Source organism: Saccoglossus kowalevskii, chromosome 10 (assembly GCF_978046115.1).
Source record: "Saccoglossus kowalevskii chromosome 10, keSacKowa6.1, whole genome shotgun sequence".
NCBI lineage: Eukaryota > Metazoa > Hemichordata > Enteropneusta > Harrimaniidae > Saccoglossus > Saccoglossus kowalevskii.
Window position 1 is genome coordinate 25706299 of NC_140650.1, and position 25081 is coordinate 25731379.

Consider the following 25081-nt stretch of genomic DNA (forward strand, 5'->3'; position numbering starts at 1 on the left):
AGGTCATCTACAACACGGAGGTGTGCACTGCAACAGCTCATGTACTGTCTGAGGTGTGCAGGTCATCTACAACACAGAGGTGTCCACTGCAACAGCTCATGTACTGTCTGAGGTGTGCAGGTCATCTACAACACTGAGGTGTGCACTGCAACAGCTCATGTACTGTCTGAGGTGTGCAGGTCATCTACAACACGGAGGTGTGCACTGCAACAGCTCATGTACTGTCTGAGGTGTGAAGGTCATCTACAACACGGAGGTATGCACTGCAACAGCTCATGTACTGTCTGAGCTGCGGAGGTCATCTACAACACGGAGGTGTGCACTGCAACAGCTCATGTACTGTCTGAGGTGTGCAAGTCATCTACAACACGGAGGTGTGCACTGCAACAGCTCATGTACTGTCTGAGGTGTGAAGGTCATCTACAACACGGAGGTGTACACTGCAACAGCTCATGTACTGCCTGAGGTGTGTAGGTCATCTACAACATAGAGGTGTGCACTGCAACAGCTCATGTACTGTCTGAGGTGTGCAGGTCATCTACAACACTGAGGTGTGCACTGCAACAGCTCATGTACTGTCTGAGGTGTGCAGGTCATCTACAACACGGAGGTGTGCACTGCAATAGCTCATGTACTGTGAGGTGTGCAGGTCATCTACAACACGGAGGTGTGCACTGCAACAGCTCATGTACTGTCTGAGGTGTGCAGGTCATCTACAACACGGAGGTGTGCACTGCAACAGCTCATGTACTGTCTGGCTGCGGAGGTCATCTACAACACGGAGGTGTGCACTGCAACAGATCATGTACTGTCTGAGGTTTGCAGGTCATCTACAACACGGAGGTGTGCACTGCAACAGCTCATGTACTGTCTGAGGTGTGCAGGTCATCTACAACACGGAGGTGTGCACTGCAACAGCTCATGTACTGTCTGAGGTGTGCAGGTCATCTACAACACTGAGGTGTGCACTGCAACAGCTCATGTACTGTCTGAGGTGTGCAGGTCATCTACAACACGGAGGTGTGCACTGCAACAGCTCATGTACTGTCTGAGGTGTGCAGGTCATCTACAACACGGAGGTATGCACTGCAACAGCTCGTGTACTGTCTGAGCTGCGGAGGTCATCTACAACACGGAGGTGTGCACTGCAACAGCTCATGTACTGTCTGAGGTGTGCAAGTCATCTACAACACGGAGGTGTGCACTGCAACAGCTCATGTACTGTCTGAGGTGTGAAGGTCATCTACAACACGGAGGTGTACACTGCAACAGCTCATGTACTGCCTGAGGTGTGTAGGTCATCTACAACATGGAGGTGTGCACTGCAACAGCTCATGTACTGTCTGAGGTGTACAGGTCATCTACAACACTGAGGTGTGCACTGCAACAGCTCATGTACTGTCTGAGGTGTGCAGGTCATCTACAACACGGAGGTGTGCACTGCAATAGCTCATGTACTGTCTGAGGTGTGCAGGTCATCTACAACACGAAGGTGTGCACTGCAACAGCTCATGTACTGTCTGAGGTGTGCAGGTCATCTACAACACGGAGGTATGCACTGCAACAGCTCATGTACTGTCTGGCTGCGGAGGTCATCTACAACACGGAGGTGTGCACTGCAACAGCTCATGTACTGTCTGAGGTGTGCAGGTCATCTACAACACGGAGGTGTGCACTGCAACAGCTCATGTACTGTCTGAGGTGTGCAGGTCATCTACAACACGGAGGTGTGCACTGCAATAGCTCATGTACTGTCTGAGGTGTGCAGGTCATCTACAACACGGAGGTGTGCACTGCAACAGCTCATGTACTGTCTGAGGTGTGCAGGTCATCTACAACACGGAGGTGTGCACTGCAACAGCTCATGTACTGTCTGAGGTGCGCAGCTTGTGTACAACACGGAGGTGTGCACTGCAACAGCTCATGTACTGTCTGAGGTGTGCAGGTCATCTACAACACTGAGGTGTGCACTGCAACAGCTCATGTACTGTCTGAGGTGCGCAGGTCATCTACAACACGGAGGTGTGCACTGCAACAGCTCATGTACTGTCTGAGGTGTGCAGGTCATCTACAACATGAACGTACGCACTTCTGCAGCTCAAGTGCATGACCTTGTAAATATGTGCACCAACATAAATCCACTAGCTTGCTGTTCACAATGTCAGTTTAACAATGAACAAGCAGCCTATCGGCTGAGATAGCTCCGCTGTTAGCAATGCACATTACAATTAAAGAACTGAAGACATCATCAGAAAATGAACAATATGTATAGTATCAAAGCAATCAGACTTACAGTTTTTAACAAGAAGTCGAAAATATCACTTTTTACCAAAAAATTACAAAAATATTCACCAAAATAAATTAATTAGAGAATTGAAGATATCATCACAAAACGAACAAATCTGAGAGAGGTCCACATGTAGTACCTATATATGTAATATCAAAGCAATCGGACTTACAGTTTTCAACAAGAAGTCGAAAATATCACTTTTTACCAAAAATGACAAAAATATTCACCAAAATTAGAGAACTGAAGATATCATCACAAAATGAACAAATCTGAGAAAGGTCTACATGTAGTATCTATATATGTAATATCAAAGAAATTGAACTATTGGTTTTTAATAAGAAGTCGAAAATATCACTTTTTACCAAAAATGACAAAAATATTCACCAAAATTAGAGAATTGAAGATATCATCACAAAATAAACAAATCTGAGAGAGGTCCACATGTAGTACCTATATATGTAATATCAAAGCAATCGGACTTGCGGTTTTTAACAAGAAGTCGAAAATATCACTTTTTACCAAAAATGACAAAAATATTCACCAAAATTAGAGAATTGAAGATATCATCACGAAATGAACAAATCTGAGAGAGGTCCACATGTAGTATCTATATATGTAGTATCAAAGCAATTGGACTTGCGGTTTTTAACAAGAAGTCGAAAATATCACTTTTTACCAAAAATGACAAAAATATTCACCAAAATTAGAGAATTAAAGATATTACAAAATGAACAAATCTGAAAGAGGTCCACATGTAGTACCTATATATGTATTATCAAGGCATTTGCACTTGCGGTTTTTAACAAGAAGTCGAAAATATCACTTTTTACCAAAAATGACAAAAATATTCACCAAAATTAGAGAATTGAAGATATCAACATGAAATGAACAAACCTAAGAGAGGTCTACCCAAGGTACATATACACCAAGTATCAAAGCATTCAGGCTTGTAGTTTTCAAGAAGAAGACGAATTAAAGCCGCAAGCGGCGTCACCGGGGCCCAAGCTGATAAGATTCTATTTCATAATTAATGAGGTCACATGTTAGACAATCAGCTGCAGGTAGATTGTATTATCAGTAACATGAGGTCGAAATGAAGTTGGTACCATGTATTTACCTGGTTTGGTTATCGAAATATGGTTTTCAGGATATATAATGAGCCATGTTCTTATGCACAATAATGAGATTACATAATCATATATAGCCATTTCTAATGTCAGTTACATCTTTCATTCAATGTCTTCATAATGACACTACTTACATGTCCTGCTCTGCGATAGTGTTTCAGATATGACTGCTATGTATATTAATGAGTTCACATGACCATATATGGTCATCTGTTATTTTTAAACAAATCTCTTGTTCACTGTTGTCATAATAACACAAGATTCATCTTCCTAACTGCGACAGTGTTTTAGATATGACTGCTATGCATATTAATGAGTTCACATGACCATATATGGTCATCTGTTATTTTTAAACAAATCTCTTGTTCACTGTTGTCATAATAACACAAGATTCATCTTCCTAACTGCGACAGTGTTTTAGATATGACTGCTATGCATATTAATGAGTTCACATGACCATATATGGTTATCTGTTATTTTAATCAAATCTCTTGTTCACTGTTGTCATAATGACACAGGATTTATCTTCCTAACTGCGACTGTGTTTAAGATATAATGGTTATGCATATTAATGAGTTCACATGACCATATATGGTTATCTGTTATTTTAATCAGATCTCTTGTTCACTTGTTGTCATAATGACACAGGATTCATCTTCCTAACTGCAACAGTGTTTGAGATATAACGATTACGCATATTAATGAGCTCACATGACTATATATGGTCATCTGTTATTTTAATTAAATCTTTTGTTCAATGTTGTCATAATAACACAGGATTCCACTTCCAAACTGCAACAGTGTTTGAGATATGACAGTTATGCATATTAATGAGCTCACATGACCATATATGGTCATTTGTTATTTTAATCGAATCTCTTGTTCAACGTTGTCATAATAACACAGGATTCATCATCCTAACTACAACAGTGCTTGAGTTATAACAGTTATGCATATTAATAAGGTTAGAAGCCCTGACCCCATGGGTGCCCAGCCACGTGGCCTAACAGTGTGCTATTGGGGCAAAATGATCCATCTGATGACACAAATGCACATACAAAATTTGAAAGAAATCAGACTAATACAAAACATGTAGTTGCATAATTTCTATTTTCACAAAATCCAAGATGGCGGCCAAACCACGTGACTGATCAAAATAATATTATTTTTCTCGTATGCAGCTAAGGCCAGGCATGGTAAATATGAAAACATCTAGTAGATTGGTTGAATCGTCTCTGAGAAACAAATACCCAAACTTTTGGTCAATTTTGCTTAAAATCCAAAATGGCGGCCAAACCATGTGACTGATCTGAATTTTTTTTTAGATTTCTGAAAGGGCTTGATGCATAGATGCCATGAAGCAAAACTGAAAATATTCCCTCAAGTGATGCCAGAGTAAAAAACTACTTCCTGTTTAGAAGAAATCCAAAATGGTGGCCAAACCACGTGACCAATCGTAAACATTTTTTCAAACATAAATGGTATTCATATATAGAAGCTAAATACTACATATGAGAGCATTCTGCTTGGTGGTTCTGAAGAAGAAGATTTTAAAGTGTTTTTTGCCGTTTTTAGGAAAAACAAAATGGCGGAAAAAGTCACATGACCGCTAAAGTTTTTATTGCTGATATTTATTACACATGAGTTGTACTATATACCATAAAAAAATCTAGAAGCCTAGACCCTCAGAAAGTGGTCAAACAGCCACTTCCGGTTTTATTTCAATCCAATATGGCTGCCAAACTAATTGGGCAATCAAAATTCTGAAAGCATGTTGCACTAGGTTACATTAGGGACTATAAGTATAGAGCTTTTTCAGACTATTCAGTTTAGCAGTTTTCTCAAACGGCTTGACGAAAGAAGTTGTGGAAGAAAGAAGAAGAAGAAGAAGAAGAAAGAAGAAGAAATTAAAGCCGCAAGCGGCGTCACCGGGGCCCAAGCTGATAAGATTCTGTTTCATAATTAATGAGGTCACATGTTAGACAATCAGGTAGCTTGTATTATCAGTAACAAGAGGTCGAACTGAAATTGGTACCATGTATTTACGTGGTTTGGTTATCGAAATAGGGTTTTCAGGATATATAATGAGCCATGTTCTTATGCACAATAATGAGATTACATAATCATATATAGCCATTTCTAATGTCAGTTACATCTTTCATTCAATGTCTTCATAATGACACTAGTTACATGTCCAGCTCTGCGACAGTGTTTCAGATATGACTGCTATTCATATTAATGAGTTCACATGACCATATATGGTTATCTGTTATTTTAATCAAATCTCTTCTTCACTGTTGTCATAATAACACAGGATTCATCTTCCCAACTCCAACAGTGTTTAAGATATAATGCTTATGCATATTAATGAGTTCACATGACCCTATATGGCCATCTGTTATTTTAATCAAATCTCTTGTTCACTGTTGTCATAATAACACAGGATTCATCTTCCTAACTGCAACAGTGTTTAAGATATAATGGTTATGCATATTAATGAGGTTAGAAGCCCCCACCCCATGGGCGCGTAGCCACACGACCTAGCCATGTGACATTCAGGGAAAAGAATGCGACTTTTGAGTAGAATTGACATACACAATTTTAGCCAAATCTGACCAATACAACACATGTAATTGCACAAGTTTCATTTTCACAAAATCCAAGATGGCGGCCAAACCACGTGACTTATCGAAAATATATTATTTTTCTCACATGTAGCAATGTTCAGGCATGTTATATTCAAAACCAGCAGTTAATTGGTTGAATCACCTCTGAGAAACAAATGCCCAAACTTTTGGTCAATTTTGCCTAAAATCCAAGATGGCGGGCAAACCATGTGACTGATCTGAAATCTTTTTTAGATTTCTGAAAGAGTTTGATATACTGATGCCATGCAGCAATATTGAACGTAATCCCTCAAGTGTGGCATGAGTAAAAAACTACTTCCTGTTTAGAAGAAACCCAAAATGGCGGCCAAACCATGTGACCAATCATAACAATTTTTTCAAACGTAAATGGGCTTCATATATAGAAGCTTAATACTACATATGATAGCATTCTGCTTGGTGGTTCTGAAGAAGAAGATTTTTTAGTGTTTTTTGCCGTTTTTAGGAAAAACAAAATGGCGGGAAAAGTCACATGACCGCTAAAGTTTTTATTGCTGATATCTATTACACATGAGTTGTACTATATACCATAAAAAAATCTAGACGCCTAGACCCTCAGAAAGTGGTCAAACAGCCACTTCCGGTTTTATTTCATTTCAACATGGCTGCCAAACTAATTGACCAATCGAAATTCTGAAAGCATGTTGCACCAGTTCACATTAGGGACTATCAGTAGAGAGCATTTTCAGACTATTCAGTTCAGCAGTTTTCTCAAACGGCTTGACGAAAGAAGTTGTGGAAGAAAGAAGAAGAAAGAAGAAAAAACCGAACAATAAGAATAGGGGCCTCGCCCTTTGGGCTTGGGCCCCTAAAAACCGGACAATAAGAATAGGGGCCTCGCCCTTTGGGCTTGGGCCCCTAAAAAGTAAAACATTGACACGGACGACGACGACGGACAATCACTCATATGATAAGCTCCGCTCGACAAAGTCGACAGCGGAGCTAATCAAATCATCACCTAAAGCTTTTTAAATTTTTCAAAATCTGTTTTGATGTCAAATAGGAATTCACTGTTGTTATGTACAAGTATATGTACTTTATTTGTTACATATTATATGGTCTGTTCCCACAGACAAATACATGTTCGGTTTACTGGTCTCCATTGCAATGGCTCTCACAGTGTACATGTACCCTGGTATTCTAACATTCCAAGCATGCACTTGAACTTCAATTGAATGGTTTTCAAGGGGAAAATGCACAGCTCGAATTTAAAAAAAAAGTTCCATGGCACATTGAGCAGTTCATCAGAATCCGTTGATTCCTGGAGCCACAAAAAAGCTAACTAACAAATAAATAATACTAGCATTGCAGTTTGCATGGGCACATTGGTACATTGTATTACAATTTGAAAACAAAGTGTAAATTCTTTGAAAATGTTTTAGTCATCCAATCTGGCTACTATTAATTTGCAAGCTCACAAGAAATGGCGTCTGTGTGCCTTAGGCTTATATTCCAAGCCCTGCAATGTGGATCTATTCTCATTCCTGTATATAAAACAAATTGTCACAGACCTGATGAGTTGAAATTGTATTACCCCGGTACCCCTGAAGCAGGTATTTCTATTTAAAATACATGTATTTCACATGTTTGCCATGTTATTGAGCTTAAAAAAAAATGTTAACGTGGGTTTGATTTTTTAAATAAAATGTTACAGTTGTGATTGTCACTGTAATTTATTACCCTTAAGTGATTTAAGGAATCATTGTTTTCCGTTAACAGTTCTACTTTTGTTCAATACACCTACATGTAAACATGCATCTTTGTTCCATATCCCATTCTTGTTATTGAATTTTATCTGCAGGCATGTTATGAGAATAACTAAATATTCCTACTCTCCTTGGTAGTATTATGTTTGCCCTTTATCTGCATTAAAGGCCATAACAATTGTCAAAGACCAATGATGCCAAGTGACCTCAACGGGTCAACATTCTTTAGATTTTATTTTGCATTGAAAACACAGATCCATTGTTTAACCTCCCACATCAATAAATCACATCTTGGTAATTCCTGTCAAGCTATGATATACACAGTAGCAGCGCTGCGTGGAATTTTTAAGATCCAGTTTTGTGTTGATTTGTAAATATTTAATTGGCGTCCTAAACATGATGATCCACTGAAACTAGTCAAAATCTCATTCAAGACTTGACCCACTGAAACAAGTCCATTCCTCGTCTCAGACATGACCCACAGAAACGAGTCCAGATCTCGTTCAAGACTTGACCCACTGAAACGAGTCAAAATCTCGTCCTAGACTCGACCCACTGAAACGAGTCCAAATCGCGTCCTAGACTTGACCCACTGAAACGAGTCCAATCCTCGTCTCAGACTTGACCCACTGAAACAAGAAGAGGACTACCTTTCTCTTATATTGGCTATTTGGTTTTTTTTGTGTTGATCAAAGAATAATGTATAAACAAAGATGTCACAACATGATGCAGACCCAAATGGTGGCTGTCTCAACAACATTGCCAGCAAATACTCACAAAAAATCCACACTGGTTAAGACTACGGTATGCCCGCTAACAAGACTAAATCAAGACGTTGAGACAGCATGTTGATTTCTAGAGAGGTTGGTCTTCAAGAAAATATGTTAATATACATTGTAGATGCATAGGTGATTTGAAGCAGAAACAAAAATGTTGTGACCCCTGATTTCCGTTGTAGTTACAATTAATTTATTCATAAAATGTGAATTTCAAATTTCTTAACTATTGTAAGGCGCTATTGAAGACCAGTATATCAATTTAAGATTTTCTATTGTGTCAATGACTAGCCAGTGAATTAGCACAACTAGTTGAAACACACCAAATGCGTCAATGGCGTGTCATATCAGCTTAGAGGGAACACTGTTGGTTAAATACACCCCACCCCCAACACACAAACTTAAAACAATTTGTTATTGTCATCTTAAGTGTTGTTACCAATAAGAGACCCTGAACACAATGAGTGTCGTTTTAAATGACAGTGAAAGGCTCTAGAAAGCTTCAAAAGAAATGAAGACACACAAACAACACCATGCTGATGTCAGTCACCTTGTAGAATCTGCAGTACAATCAACACATTTGTTTAGTTTTTTCACAGATGTATACATAACAGGTTTGCAAGAATCATATACAAGTACATGTAGTTTGCATTCCAAATTCAAGAAAGGCACTGTTTGCCGCTGCTGCCGTTATATGTAGGCTTTTATGTGTCCTGGTTAGTAACAAATAACCTGTGGGTGAGTTTGTCATAGTACATTACGAGCAAGTGACGATCGGCTCTCAAAACTAACATGTGCATGTTGGTTGGCAATAATGTAAACAAATGACATCTCTGTAAGCAAACCTACAGGTGTGAACCACCATTATGGACATGAACAACTCATAATGTACATGGTTTAGTCTAGTGTAATTCTACACCTACAGGTTGAATATGAACAGTGCTTTAATTGCTATATTGAATTGTCAAGCATAATTCGTCATGACAACAGCAGTGAGGTATATTGAACAGGAGGGACAACTCTAAAGAAAAACGCAGTAACTTGTTCAAATCATCAAGTTGTTCAGATAATGTAACTGCCAGTAATCTGATACTGTGTACTGTCAATATGCAGAGAGTGAAGTACCCAAATGCTTCTAAAATATCCACATTGCAAACATGTGGAACATGTCCACTTAATGCATGGATGCTATAAGGTCAATGCTACATGCCTAGGTCTTTTTGAGGACATGCAACTTCTACCTTGGCCTTTGTTGAGATCATGCAACTTCTCCCTAGGCCTTTTTTGAGGTCATACAACTTCTCCCTCGGCCTTTTTGAGGTTGGCAGTTTTACGATGCTTGTCTACAGAAATGCCATGCTTGAACAATGAGTTACTAATATGTTAATCATTTTTATTATAACAAAGTAAATATGCAAATTATATATTGTTGTGCAAATTTCTCATACTTGGGTATTTACATGGATTTTCACGAAGATTCTCACATGATAGAGATCAGTTTATTCATCCTAATAATAATAACTGAAAAGTGTCCCTAATAAACACATGTAGCTATAGAACTCAAATCAACCGTGACAACTGCAACTTCATGTCATACTTGTCTGGTCACCTTTAACACATGCATTGTGTACCAGTTATGCGACATATACAATGACAGATAATGGCTGTTGTGCTTTTAAATGCAAGAACACACTACCAGAGTTCTATGAACACAACACAGATAATACATGTATATCAATTACATAATGATCACAGTGATCAGATGTTTGATATTTAGCAAAACTCCATGAGAAATTCATGACAATTTGTGTCATTAAGGTAGCGAGACTATTATTTGTGTTGAAAATTACGATTTTCACATTTATTTATTAATTGATGAAATGCACTATAAACTTTCATGTGATAAAGTCAACATAACATAGAATGTCATGTAAGTTGGTTAAAATGTAGATTTTCTGAAGGGAAGCAAGGCAGCCTCAGTAGTGTTTTCCAAAATCAACAACACAGGTTTAATCTGTGTGCCTATAAGTTTCAAAGATAAACTCAAGACAAAGCAATGTTAGGATGTGTTATCAGTAGCTATCTGACACACAATTAGTGTTTCCAAACATTTGAGTGGTTTGTCTCCGCCCCTATTTGTTTCACAGATTAGTCATTTGCATATGAATGTGTCAGACACAAGGTCACACAGCCACTGAAAAAAATCATTGATTTTGGTGTTTTCATATGCCGAATTTATCCAATTATAGCTATCCCATTCCTTTATTTTTTCCAGTAGCCTTACACATTTGGATGTCCCTACACATGTTAAAACAGACCTTGATGGGAGAACAAATTGATTGTGCCGATAAACAAGCTTGAAAATCTTTGCTGTGACTTCATGGACGTTTTCTAGGAGTTTATGTTTTTAAAAATACAAGGTCTTTAACAAAAAATAACGTATACTTATTATCATCGGATTAACACCAAATTTTCACAGCTTTAAGGTGACAGTGAGAGGAACTTGAATGTGTCCAGACAAACTATTTCATCGATTATTTACCAACGAGTTGTGGTTTGAGTTGGGGGCAATGCAACTAAAACAGTAATTGAAATTCAGCACACAATTTTTTAAAACGCGTTGCTTGAATAAAACTGACCAGACACATTCAATTTACCAGACTATTGAACAACTAGGAAAAGTTAAAAAATTACTTCTTATCGCCAGCATAAATGCGTAATTATTTTTTTTACAGAAAAAGTAATTTTTCACCTTTGATTGAGTAATGCGTCGTAGAATGCAGATACGGGCATGCAAAATACTAGTACACATGTGAAAAGCTTGAAGTCTGGCAATTCTAAAAATATATACTTTCCTGGGTCTATTTGTAGTCATTTAGTCACAACTGGAAGATGAAAACAAGTATGCAAATAATAGTCCCGCTACCTTAAATTAGCCAGTTTACAAACTACCGGGTAGTACTGTAAAATTTATTTTCAATGACATTTAATTTCATTTGATGTTTTGAATATTTTCACTCAGTTTTATAAAGTTCACAAATTTGACAGGAAAATGATATCTTCTATTGTCAGTTTTTCATTATACTAGCAAATAGAGAAATTACAACTCAGTGATTAATTAATGCATTTACAGTCAATTCAAACGAGGAGCCATCATCCTAAGTTCGTCAGGTCGAATGAGAAGCCATATAAAACAAGTAGCAAGCATGGTTTTGATGGATTTATTTAAAGTAGACCCATAAATAATACATAAATTCCACTACAATAAAATGAACAGATCACAAACAAATATTTATATAAATCACTGTTTTCAGGCATTGTCTGCAAGCTAGAAATGTCTCCGCTAAAAACAGTAATGCAAGTGTTTATGAAATTAAAGTATTACAATTTTTCAAAATGGTATCGATTGGGAGTGATAGGCAAATGATCACATGGTCAAAATCAGACATATTTCAATGACCTAACACATAATAAATTCATTTTTATTGGAGATGCGCTTCTAATAGAACAAATACGGTAACTTAATTATCATAACCAAAAATACAATGTCAGAGATTAACATTTTTTTTTTATGCAAATTATTTCTGCATGTAATAAAGTGTAGGATAAATTGAAAATGACAGAAGGTACAGGTAATTCAGAAATACCATAGTATATGCCAGAGAATAAACTTCACTAACATAAGCTTTTAATAATGCACAGCTTTAATAACTTGTACTAGCAGTAGATATAAATTCTATCAGTTGCTGACACTGTGTGTACAAATAAAACAGCAGAAAACCATGTATTTACTCAGATAATTAAAGACCGAACGACAATAGTTTATAAGAAGGCAATCATAATATATGATTGACAGTGACCTATATTGAATTGCTACAATTATCACAGTACTAAACTACTGTGGCATACATCACCATGGGATTTCACTGCCCATTCATTTGTTTATTAACTGGGTTGATTACGAGTCATTGTGAGAAAATAGCATGGGGCAAGTGGGTCTTAGTAACAATATCCTGGTACTACTGGGCAACAGGAATGTCCTATAGGACCACAACATGTAACAATTATATACAACTTGGATTTGTTATGCGGCGGGCGGTAAAAAAATGAAGATAAAAATAATATTTTTTTAACAAATTGTTTTCGCTTACAAGTCGGCGGGCGCAAGAAATTACGCTGAAATAAAATTTTATTTTTATTTCATTTTCGGCTGTTGTTCATTCGGTGGGTTCGCAAAACAAGGGATAATAAAAGTCTGGCCTTACAAGAAAGCATAAATTTGTGAATACAAAACGTACATATAGGCAGTATAAGCACACTTGAGGGACTTGACCTTGTGACTACTTTCATATAATAAAACCAGTGCAATATATACGCTTACATAGACACTGGGGTCCAGTGTGTGAATATGTATTTTGAGATTTAGAACATGTGCCACATGACTAGCCATCATAGTTACGTATATAATGCTGATTACATGCTTTCGGCTACTCAGCTGGTCTGTAATCAAGTCTATTTATTAATCTAATATTTATAACAACAGTAATGTTACCAAGGGTGATCCCCACAACAATAGACTGGTTGGTCATCAAAGTTATTCTTGTACTACCATCTAACCTATAAAGTCATAACTGAACACACAACTTTGTAAACTTGTAAACCACATCCAAGAATTTTTGATTTTGTTTTGCATATGCATTCTCATACGCCAGAATTTAAATGTTACGAGGCGGTGGTATTATATATGGATCCCATAGCAAGGTACATGTGGTAAATACATTGTTTGAACACATGCTGCGCGACGATCATTGCACTTTAATCGTTGTCACACTTATATTCCATTGATTAAAAATTGTAGACACATGAAACAGCATGGGTATGCAACTGCCACCCACATCAAAGTGGATTTAACAACGATGATACGAATAATGTAATGGATTTCTCATGAAATCGTTTGATTGAGCTGGACTAACAAATAAGTTAACAAAAATAATAGTGACAGATTTATTTATAATGATTGTGTTGAAATCATTTTAGGAATTTTTTGTTCAATTCAACAAATCAATCAAATTTTGCAAAGAAGTAATGCATGAAGTTGGGGGTTGAAGCAATTGTCTTTATACGTGTACATTTTATCTGTTCTACATGCTGACAAATATTCTATTGTTAATTCAGTTCTATTTTTAAGTTAAGGCATTGCAATAATGTAAGAAAAAGTTTATTGTAAGTGCTACATTGTACTGATATTTGTTTTAGGGTTTAAAAATAGCTTACTTTATTTGTCAAATATTTTTTTTTAAACAGTGATCATTTTATAACAGTGATGATATTTTCAACGACTGTGATTTTATTAATGAAATACGCAGAGTTAAAAGTACAATTTTAGTTTTAAAAACTTATTAACCGACCAGACTCCGGACATAATTTATACAGCGCCCTCTCTGACGAGTAGCCTCGAACGTGCACGTCTTGTACAAAAAGAAACATCGCGATAGCAGTTGCAAGAAAGCGCGCCGGAAAACAAGGGATAAAATTGAGAAAAGGCAGCTTACCTGAACCCAACAGTCATTCGACTGAATAGTTTGATTATCGAAGGGTCCACTGATGGCTCAGTATCATTCGTTCCTCCTTTCTTGTCTGCCTGACAGGCTTCAATGGACGGGTCCGCGATAGTGCTAAGAGCAGCCGGCACGCTCCGGTTTCGACGATTTTGTCCAAAAACACTCGTCGCGTGTACCTTCTCAGCACAACTATCCGGCTGCTCCGTTGCAAGCTCCGCCTTTGGATCCCCTTTCTTGATTCCCGTCATTACTCCTATCGTCAAAGTACCATTTTGGAAGGTAATTGTTGGCGACAAACACCCGTAACAAGCGCCGAAAAAATACGTGACCAAAGAAAAAACTTGCTCACCGGCGATCCGCCATGAAGTGTACAGTGAAGGCGGAAGTGGAATGTACCATTATTTTACAGGACTTATAGATAGATGGGCTGAATGTGTCTCGGAATGTCAATATGTTATTGATCATAATTATCGCAAATTAGCTTTTTTTGATCTATTAGAATATGTTTTGATTGCATTTTTGATTCAATAGTGTCAATTAAGTGTTATTCTAAATTGGTAATGAAGTGGATTTGCTAATTCACCCCTAGGAGAGATAATGGATTTGACTACTATTAATCAGGGCAGCCAATCAAATCGACAATAGCAATATTGTATGTTTCTAGGTAGAATTTATCGTATGCCACTGAAAAGTAGCGAACGACATTTTCGCACATTTACGGCTTGTGTTCTTGTTTTGTTTTGAAGAAAATAAGTAACAGTCTACATAAGCACGTAATTTCAAAACGAGATTCGATGAAACGCATGTGCTTTTATTCCAGTATGTCGAACAATGCTCCATTGCCATGCAGCATGGTTCCCGATCATAGGTCATGACGGGGTCACGAGGCCGCACACGCACGCAAGTAAAACACAATGATATCCAACCTTTTGGAATACATATTTATTTGTATTTGTTACGAAAACCTCGAGGGTAAAAATAAACATTGCAAACATGTAATAATTAACAAAGTTCCGATCATGTCTTGACAACTATTTTTGTAAAAAAATAAAAATCTCGTTGAAACTTCGTACGTAACTGCTATGATGACACACATAAGCTGCCAACTGAGTACAATCAACAATGATATAATTTTCATATACACGAGATGTCTTGTAAATTGTCATCAAAGTTGTCCATGTGATCACCTGTTCGGCTCATGCAACGACCCACGTGCCCAGTGCATGTTGTACATACGTATTATATGGGCGAGATAAATCCGGTGGAATGAAAACAAATCACGAGAAAATAACGCTCGCATGTTACAATATTATCTTTAGCGAGGGGGAATTAGTCCAGACATTATAATTGGCACATTTTGCAAACACCTACACGGGAATTGAGTTCTAAAGAGATGTGCAGGTTTGACGACGACCCCCCCCCCCCGCTTAATTTGCCGGACACCATTACTAGTATCATACATAGTCGACAGAAAAAGGTCTATGCTTTGACAAATTTAATAAAATACTCTTTCCGATTCGGAACATTCTGCAAACTTCACAAGCTTTTCAAGAGCACATTTTGTGAACTATTCCGCAGAATGACTCGCTCCACTGAACAATAATTGGTAAAAACAACATTTATTCAAAATGTCAACACAAATTATTGATTGAATCACTGCGTAATTGTTGCAGAAAGTAGGTTTTTTTTGTATGGGATGAAATAACATGTTATTATTGTTGTTAGGCCCGGGGTTACTTTGGACTGCTCCAAAAAAATCGGTCAAAGTGATAAAACTGTAACATAAAGGATTTGTTTTTATCAGATATGGGTATTGACACGAGGACCGGCGCGTTCAATCGCCCAGTTACGGAGCTATGTGCCAATGTTGATAAACACAAATTTTGACAAATTTAGTAATGAAAATAAATTCATATCATTACTAAGTGACGAGAAAATGTCAATTCCTTTAGCGCAATATTTAAAAAACTGTTTTAATACAAGACAGCAGCACCTACATAAACTAAGCCAGTAATACATTCCTTGTATTCAACTTATTATCTTTTTTTTTTTATGCCTTTTTGTTCCCTTACTCTTTATGTGGTTATTTTTCTTTTACTAATATCTGATTTGTAACCCTTTTCATCCCCTCCGAGGGATGTTGTGTGTTAATAAATAAATAAATAAATAAACACAAATGTTCAAAAAACATGCATGCATACTTTGCCCGGGGTAATTTGTGGGCATTAATCCGGGGCGTTAAAGATATACATCACTGATAAAACATATTAAAATGTATGGCACTCCCTCCCTTCTGTATAGGTCTCCTACGTGCATTACAAACGAAGATGAAAAGGTACATGTATTTTTAATCCCACACTAAAATTTCGACATGCACCGGGTGATGTACATCATGGGCCCACATAGCCGTGATTTCGCTTAGGGTCCGACTGTATACCGACGATGTATATATCATTGACAGACGAAGCAAAATACCTTCCCGGACCCAAAACGCCGCGAAACATACCCCATATGACCGTGATTGGGGATTGCGTGTTACGTGTCGGGTCTTGCTATGTACGAGATCTACTAACCGGATGGACACAAACTATGAGGGCGCCATTCGTTAATGGGGAATTGTCAGGTAAAATGTTATCCTTTGTAAGAAACCATTTCCTTAATTTTTCACAACAGTAGCTATGATGTCATACTTTACTCATAATCCTTTGCCGGAGAATCAAGATGGCGGACTTCATAATACTGATGAAAAGTTGATATATTAACGTAAACTGCATTCTTCTATATTTCGGGGCAGTTGAGCCTCCACTCTCACTGCCAAGCAGATCTTGTTATGCATGGAAGCAAAAACAACGCTCCAGTTTAGAAGCAGGAGTAATTACTAGTAGCATACAAGAATTAGAAAAATATATTACTGAAAGAAGTTGCACCGTAGAATGCTTTCATGAAAAATTAGTGGCATTCTTTTTCCACTAAAATGTTTTTTTTTTTTACTATTGTCATGTATTGACGTACTATATTACATTATTAATGATTATCTATTTTGTTATTTGATTATCTTTATTTTTATGTGTTATTATACAAATATTATATAAAATCAAGCTGAACTTATTTTGTGTGTGTTTACCAGTAATGTCTCATTATTTTCTTCGTTCTGTATAATATATTTAATCTGAAAAAGAAATATAAAAAAAATGTAACAGGGATTTATCAGATAAGGATATGGGCACGAGGATGGGTGCGTTTAATTGCCCAGTTACGGAGCTATGTGCAAATGTTGATAAACGCAAATGTTCAAAATACCCCGGTAAAGTACAAGCATACATACTGGCGGACACTTTCTTCTCTGTTCATATGCATTACCAAAAAAAGGAAACATGTATTTGATTATAGTAGAATTAAATTCAACGCCAATTTTTTTAAATAAAATGCGTGTCGTTCGTTTTGACAGATGAACACAATCTATGAGGGCGCCATTCGTAGTCGAAGAACTGTCGTTCTATTTTCATACTATTTTGCCAGCGTCGTGACCATAACGAAAATGTAGTTTAAATACGTATCCAATGTGGTGCGGTGCACCGTACATCCTCGTTCATTGGTATACTACATTATATGATTCACTCAGAGCTAGATGTTTTGGCAAATTATACCGATCAACGTCATCGTCATGGTGATCCTACCAATATACAAGTACTTAAAGGGCGGTGGTCGTCGTGCTGCGCATGTGCGACATTTGTGTTGATAAATATTGATTTTCCCACAATTCAATGCGCTCTTCAAATGGAAATCACAAGTATGAAGTTTGACCTGGGAGCAACTTGCCCTGATTACCGCCGGTGACTCCTTCGATACCTTCCAACCACCTAAAAATACATAATAAAAGCTTGGTAACGTCTCAGTTTGTACTCGTTGATCTGTGCAAAGGTTAAAGTCACCATCTTTGTTTATATGAGACTCATATATCTACGACTACCGCCCTTTGAAAACTGTTTTTTTGACGCAAGAAGTGGGCGTGTTCACTGGTGTACACCGGTGAGTATTAGTAAGCTGATTTCAATGTAAAACGGCTATCTCTACCTGCCTTGGAGACGCACACGTGTATGTCTTATCACCGTAGACTGGTCACCTTCTATGTCTAATACGATGAATGCAATTTATATTCATGGTACTAACTGACTATAGAGTCATCACTGGGACCGATATGGTGTATGGGTAATTCATTACTAATATACAAATGCATGATTGTAGCTATATTTCTATTTTTAATATGGTGTTGGGGTATTTCATTTGATTTCCTTTACCAAACATGTGTGATTTAGTTTCATTTAACAACAAATATAGTTTATAATCTGATACTGTTCCTGATCGATTTGTTTTCAAAAATCTATGCGCGTGCGGTTTTAAGTTTATCATAAATATACGTTTTAATTTTTCGTTCATTTATTTTTAATTCTGACAAAAACAGTCCACTAGCGCGCATATGTGCCTTATTGATCTAATCCCTAAATTGGTATGAGCGGTGATAGACCAAGAATCATTTCATAAAATCCATTGGTAAAAAGTGAACCTAACTTATGTTGATAGGTTTCACCTGTAAGGAGAAAAAGCAGAGGTAACCTGATTTGTTTTATGGAAGTTCGCCTGACAATGACAACTATTTTGTTTTGTGAAACACTTGGTAATCTTTGAAGATGGTGTTGTATGAAATCAAGGCAACAGATTGTCCCAAATTTGTTCTGAAATATTTAAATATTTTGTGGAAATTAAGTATATTTAAATTGTATACATAATTGTACTGGTTCCGGTCTCAATTCATCGCTGATACAGTAATTGAGTAACTGGGCGGGCATGTACTTACAGTTGTATTCCAATGTCAACAATTCACCTCTCCATGACATGATGTATTTATGATACTACTATGAATGTAATAATAGTGTACCGCCCTCTATCCATAACTTATAGTAATTCCATATCAATATTAACGATAGAGGGCGGACTTAACAAGTTGGATGTATAGAAATTCTATACAACTGTGTGTTTGCATTTAAGGTAGCAGAATAGTTTTTTGAGCACTTTTCACATTTTTTTTTTGAAAATCACACGAATAGCTCCCTAAGGCATGCTACATACATTGGTGTTTTTATTTTATTGAAAAAAAAATATCTTGTACAAGTAAGCGCGTAAGTCGTACTCATACCCATTGGCTCACGTAATATTTTATAAAATTACTCACAGAAAATGAATAAGCATATATATGTATATGTCAAATCAAATACAAATAAATTATGTCATTTTTCCGTTTAAACTGATTTGTAATTAAAATTAAATTTGAAATTAATTCCACCTGAGAAAAATCTATCTACAACAGTTGGTTCTCCGCCACATTCCACTATTGTATTGGTCAGTGCTGAATAGCTCTCAATTACTTCTCAAATGGTTAGTTGATTTGCAAAGAAATAAAAAGTGATAAACATCCTCCTTTCCGTCATTACAATGCTTACATACCCCATCACATCGTGTTTTATTCCCTTCCAAGTCTATTGCGTTTGACCTCACCTATTCATTGAGTTAGGGGGTCAACGGGTCGGTCTTATGTACGGTATGTGTTCATAGCAATGTGTTGTTTTAATTAATTCTGAGTATATTTATCACATGTTCGTAAATTGAAGTGTGTTGTCTGTTTCCAATATTATAAAAACAACGATTATATATAATAAAATAAGACGAGAAAAAATCACGCCACTTAAAGAGCGGTAGTCGTCGTGCCGCGTCCTGTTCGATATGGGACTCATAGCGACGTATACAAAGCGTGTAAAATACATTGTTTATTTACATGAAATTCGAACACGCGCTGTGCGACGACCACCGCGCTTTAAGAGAATAATACTAGTGTCTCCACGGTCAGAGAATGAAGGACAACAAATGTTATTACACGATATTACACAGGTATTATAATGTCACTATCCGATACATTCTGGTAATGTAGAATTTGAGTTTTGAGATTATAAAACTATACTTACAATATGTTGTTCACATTATATTGTAGCAAAATCAATATTGCACTTGTCTTATAGCCAGGCAGAATACCAATCTTAATTATTGATAGTGTGAACAGTCTAGTAGACGTCTCTGTGCTTCGCTTTAATGAAGAAGTGAGGTTGTTTGGAGAACGTTTATCTCCGCAACTTGTAAAGGGAGATTATTTCCAGCATATGAGGTATGAACGTAGATGGCGGTATATCTTCAATAGACAGAAATCAATTCAGGATACTAGTATATGAATTACACTTGAGTGAAGTTGAGAAAGAAAAGATTAGATCAATCACTACATCACATGTGTTCTCCGTTGTCGTCGGATACTGGATTTCCTGGGTCTTATAACAGCGTATCTGGGGGGGGGCGTAGCTCTACTTGTGTCTATTTTGATTCGTCATTTGTGTCCTTTATTCTGCGAGATTTGAAACTTGTCAACACTTTTTTCACGAGTCGATATACTGCGATATACTGCGATATACAGGACAGCCTCTCTGTCCATTTCCAAGTTGGGACTCGGTGGATCGCGTCTTTATTTCACGTAATTCAGTCGTCTTGTATCCACGTCAGTAATACATATCATGAGCTGGACATGTAAGTCCCGGCCCCCCACTCAGGATCCATAAGGGGCCGCATGCGCGTTCCCATTTTCTCGGGAAAGGGGGTACTTTTTGACGATCTGTCTCGGGAACATTTTCCCGAGAAAATCGTAGAAAAGGGGGTATTTTTTGCTTGTTTTCCCGAGATTCTCAAAACAGGGGGTGTATTTCAAAACACTTCTCGAGATATACAAAAAGGGGGGTTTAAAAGGAGTTCTAGACTGAAAAGTTCCCTAAATAGGGGGTGAAATTCATCGGAAAAGCCCGTGAAAGGGGGGGGGGTAAATTTTCTTCTTTTCCCTAGATGGGGGGGGGGTCAAAAAAATGAAGGAACAAGCATAGCCCCCCCTAATATATAGGGAGTGGGGGGGGGGATGTGAGTCAAGTAGACCATGGAGCTAAAAAAAGATAGCTCCATGAGTAGACGAAGCTAATCTGATTGATTCTACACTGCGAGCACTCACTTATATATGGTCTAAACTACCAATTCTTGCTGTATACGTTTCTGTTAGTTAATATCAGGAAACCAATCCGTCCAGATTACATCATAAAATATTTTTAAGGAGTCCTAATTAACCCGCCCCGAAAATGGACCAATCCCACGTCACAATAGCGTTGGTCAGCAATTGTATTTCCAACTGTACTGACAAGGATCTCTTCGTGATCCTGAATAAATATGACGTCATCGTTTTAACCCATTTACATGTATGACCTAATTGGTTTTAACAGTTCTCCTTCAATTGGGCCCACATGTCGTTTCCAACTCCACACAATTATGAGACTCAATTCATTCATCACTACACAAACAGGTAACACGAATTTTCGTCACAATATATACTAGTATACGTTTTTCGTAGATAACAAAGTACTGATTGTCCCCTTTGTATTAAGTGTAAAGTAATTTTCATTGATGTCCATCTGAAATTTCTGGACGTTTTGAGCATTTCTAGTGGTAACCATTAAACGTATTATACTATGAAAGCAGACGCTGAACCACCGCGCTGAAACACACGTACATTATTATCGTTCTAGCGCCCGCTACAGATCAAGGTTGTGCAGCGCTCATATGCCCTCTCGATGAACCCACATCAGACAAGACGGAACCGTTCTTGCATGCAAACTTTCCTGACTGACGGTGGATATATACTGATAGTATTTAATTTGATACTCACGAAAACTATCATTTAAATACACCTACATTCAAGCAACTACTACAAACAGTTTTAGTTTACATCGAGTAAGCAACGCAGAGGGCGTTGTCGCACCAATGTAAGTAGAATATTCAATACACGCGTACACACATACCATTTTAGAGCCATGTGTAAGTATATGCATTTCATATATGTGGTCTGAAAAATTGACACCACATTCAACTGGCCTGTTTTTTTTTACACGATATTGCCTTTCATTTTGTAATAACTAAATATATCAATTGGCAAGAATTGTTTCCTGGAAAAGCTGTTGAACAGGTGGTCTAAAACCTCTGCTCTTAATGTTCCTCGGATTATCATTTTTATTGAGATCATAAAGATTAATCCTCTTTTTTTTTCATTTTGAACTAAACAGACTTAAAATTATGATATTTTTTTTTTACAGATTTTGAATTCACAAAAGCAAACACAATTTAAAAGGTTATTCTTTGAAAGGTTGCAAAAGTGAATCAATTAAAAATAAATTTAATGGGTTTGTTTTTAAAAATATATATATATATATATATATATATATATATATATATATATATATATATATATATATATATATATATATATAAAATTTGATTCATAGAGGTGGGGGGGTTTCTGCAAATATGTTTTGGATAGCTGTGCTGGACTTGTACACAAAACAAAATTATTGTATTAAGACTACAGTGAATTCCATGAAAGCATGAATGTTTTTTTTATTTAAAATATTTATAAACTTTTTATAAATTTTAAATGACAGTTGAAAACAACTTGACCAATCACAATACATGCATGGCAGTGAATCAGCCAATGATTGAGTGTAACCTGTAATGCGTCATGGGTAACGAGCATTACCAAATGTCTTTTAATTATATCCAATGAATGTGTATTCTTTGAATTTGAATGAAGCACGGAGTCATCCAGGGTACAGGTTTAATATTTTATAAACATAAAAAACATTCATCGATGTAATTACTTTCTGAACTTCACCTTATAATTGATTGATCATAATTGATTGAAGCCCTGGACGAAAAACTTGTGAGAAAACGGAATTTGTAAAAACAAATATGATTCTGCCCTCTGGAAAATCAGTCAGCTTATGTACCAAAAACAAATCTTTTTTTTTTCATTCAAAGTAAGAAAGCAAAAAAAAAACCTTCATCATTCTCCATACTGTAAACTGCTTTTGCTGCTAGAAGTTTTTGTGTTTTAAACATGGCATTCGTTAAAACAACGTTTTCTTGATAGTCATTGTGTCTCCATGTTTTTAGAACCCAAGTGAGATTTTCACTGCTATACATGTACAAAATTCTGTGCAGTATGTCAAGTAGTCATTAAACTTGGCAGTTTGTAATGTGTCTTCAAGTTCATCTTAACCTTGTAACTTTTTGAGTGTCTCGGTGATTGTAGTATTTGGGTTTGTTGTCTTTTTTTTAAATCTGTGTCACAAGCATAAATAAATAAAATTGGAGAGGGTGAGCGGTTGTCAAGTCAGTCTCTTGATTGCTATAACCCCAGTACTGAAAGTAGGATTGTTTATCAAATTTATCAGCAAGAATATTTACTCTATGATATTTTAATATATGGGTTAATCCAACTGGGAAACTATTTAGGGGTGGTAAGCTCTTTGAGGGAAGGGATTTTATGTACATGTACACTTAGCCGACACCGATTTATACTGACACTTTTAACAACTCACTTCTAATAGAGCAAATATAGTAATTAATTAAAAGAAAAGATGTTATGATTCAACAAATAAAATTTATTATAAATTCAATGACACAATACCAAAAAAAAAAACTAAAAAAAAAAAAAAACTAAAAATTCAAAGAAAAAAAAAGAAATATTATCTAGATGTAATTTCAAAAGTACCGGTATCACTAAACAACCACCATTCCATTTAACGATGGAATATGGAATACTGCTGTTGATAATTTATGTTAATGAATACATTTAAATATGATTAATCATAGGCTGAAAATAATTGTTCTTCTAATGTGCACTGATTGTTTTGGTACATAAAAATAACTAGACATGTGTACCATTTTTGCTCTATTAGTAGAATATGTGCTTTCGTAAATGACGAAGGTGTGTCTATAAGTCTAATTTTAATAATCCTGTATACAATACATACAATTTTAGAACAAATCGGTGTTAGTGTTTTTTCATCAAAATATATATACAGTATAATAATATTCTAAAATTGTTGACAGTAGATTTAATTTGTTTTCTACAAACCAAAAAATACAAATTGTACAAATTTAATTTTTAATTATACAGTTTGAAATTTGTTTTTGCATTCTAGCAAATATTATTAAGTTGCTCTATTTTGGTTTCATTGTGATTATACTGAGTCTGATTATTATCATCTAAGACTAAAATGGGAGAAAAAAAGCAAGCTATGAGGCAGCCTTAAATTATTACACTTTTAAACACTTTTCCCTGGAAATAATGAATGTGTATGCAAGTATAGCCAGGAAAAAAAAAAGTATAGCCAGGAAAAAAAAAAGTATAGCCAGGAAAAAAAAAAGTATAGCCAGGAAAAAAAAAAAGGTTCAATAAACTATTCCTAATACCAATGTAACCTACAAAGTGAAACAGAATCCGCTGTTATTGAAAAAAACACGTTTTGCTTCTCCAGCAAAATTTATTATGATGATGAGGTAAAATACGAGATTGGTTTGGATTGTCCCAAATATCCTAATATCCTGTGGAACAGAAAACAAACATTCCCAACTCTACCTTATGTGTCACACAAAAAAAGGTGTAAGGTCCAGGTGACAAATTGACCTGTGTGATGAGAGGGATAGGGCAGTACAGGAAGTGGGTGAATAATACCTTACTTTTTATCATGGTGTAATCAGATGAGAATAACTTATTTATTTTTTATTTTTTTGATAAAGAGCCTAAAATTGTTTTTAAATTGTTAAATTAAATTATTAAATTGTTAGCCTGTATGATGGTTCAAGAATTAAATTACACTTTTAAAAGACTTTCCAGTATTTGACCTTTGACCTGACTGATTATCAGGAAATGGTGAGTAATTCTCTTTTACGTATATGTCACTTTTGTCTTTTAATCAATTACGTCATCCAACGGTTTGTAAAACGTTTGCCGAAATAGTAAATTAGACATCGTAAATATT

General features: G+C 36.3%; 1 protein-coding gene across 2 annotated transcripts in view; it reads right to left on the reverse strand.

The window, feature by feature from the left end:
- Positions 1–14494, reverse strand: part of LOC102802622 (uncharacterized) — a 64489-nt gene extending 49995 nt beyond the window's left edge. For both annotated transcript variants that reach the window (XM_006815495.3, XM_085504424.1), the window contains exon 1: positions 14118–14494. In XM_006815495.3, coding sequence (XP_006815558.1) covers positions 14118–14374 — 257 coding nt within the window. In that variant the 5' untranslated portion in view covers positions 14375–14494. The remainder of the gene's footprint in view (positions 1–14117) is intronic.
- Between the last annotated feature and the right edge of the window lie 10587 nt (positions 14495–25081).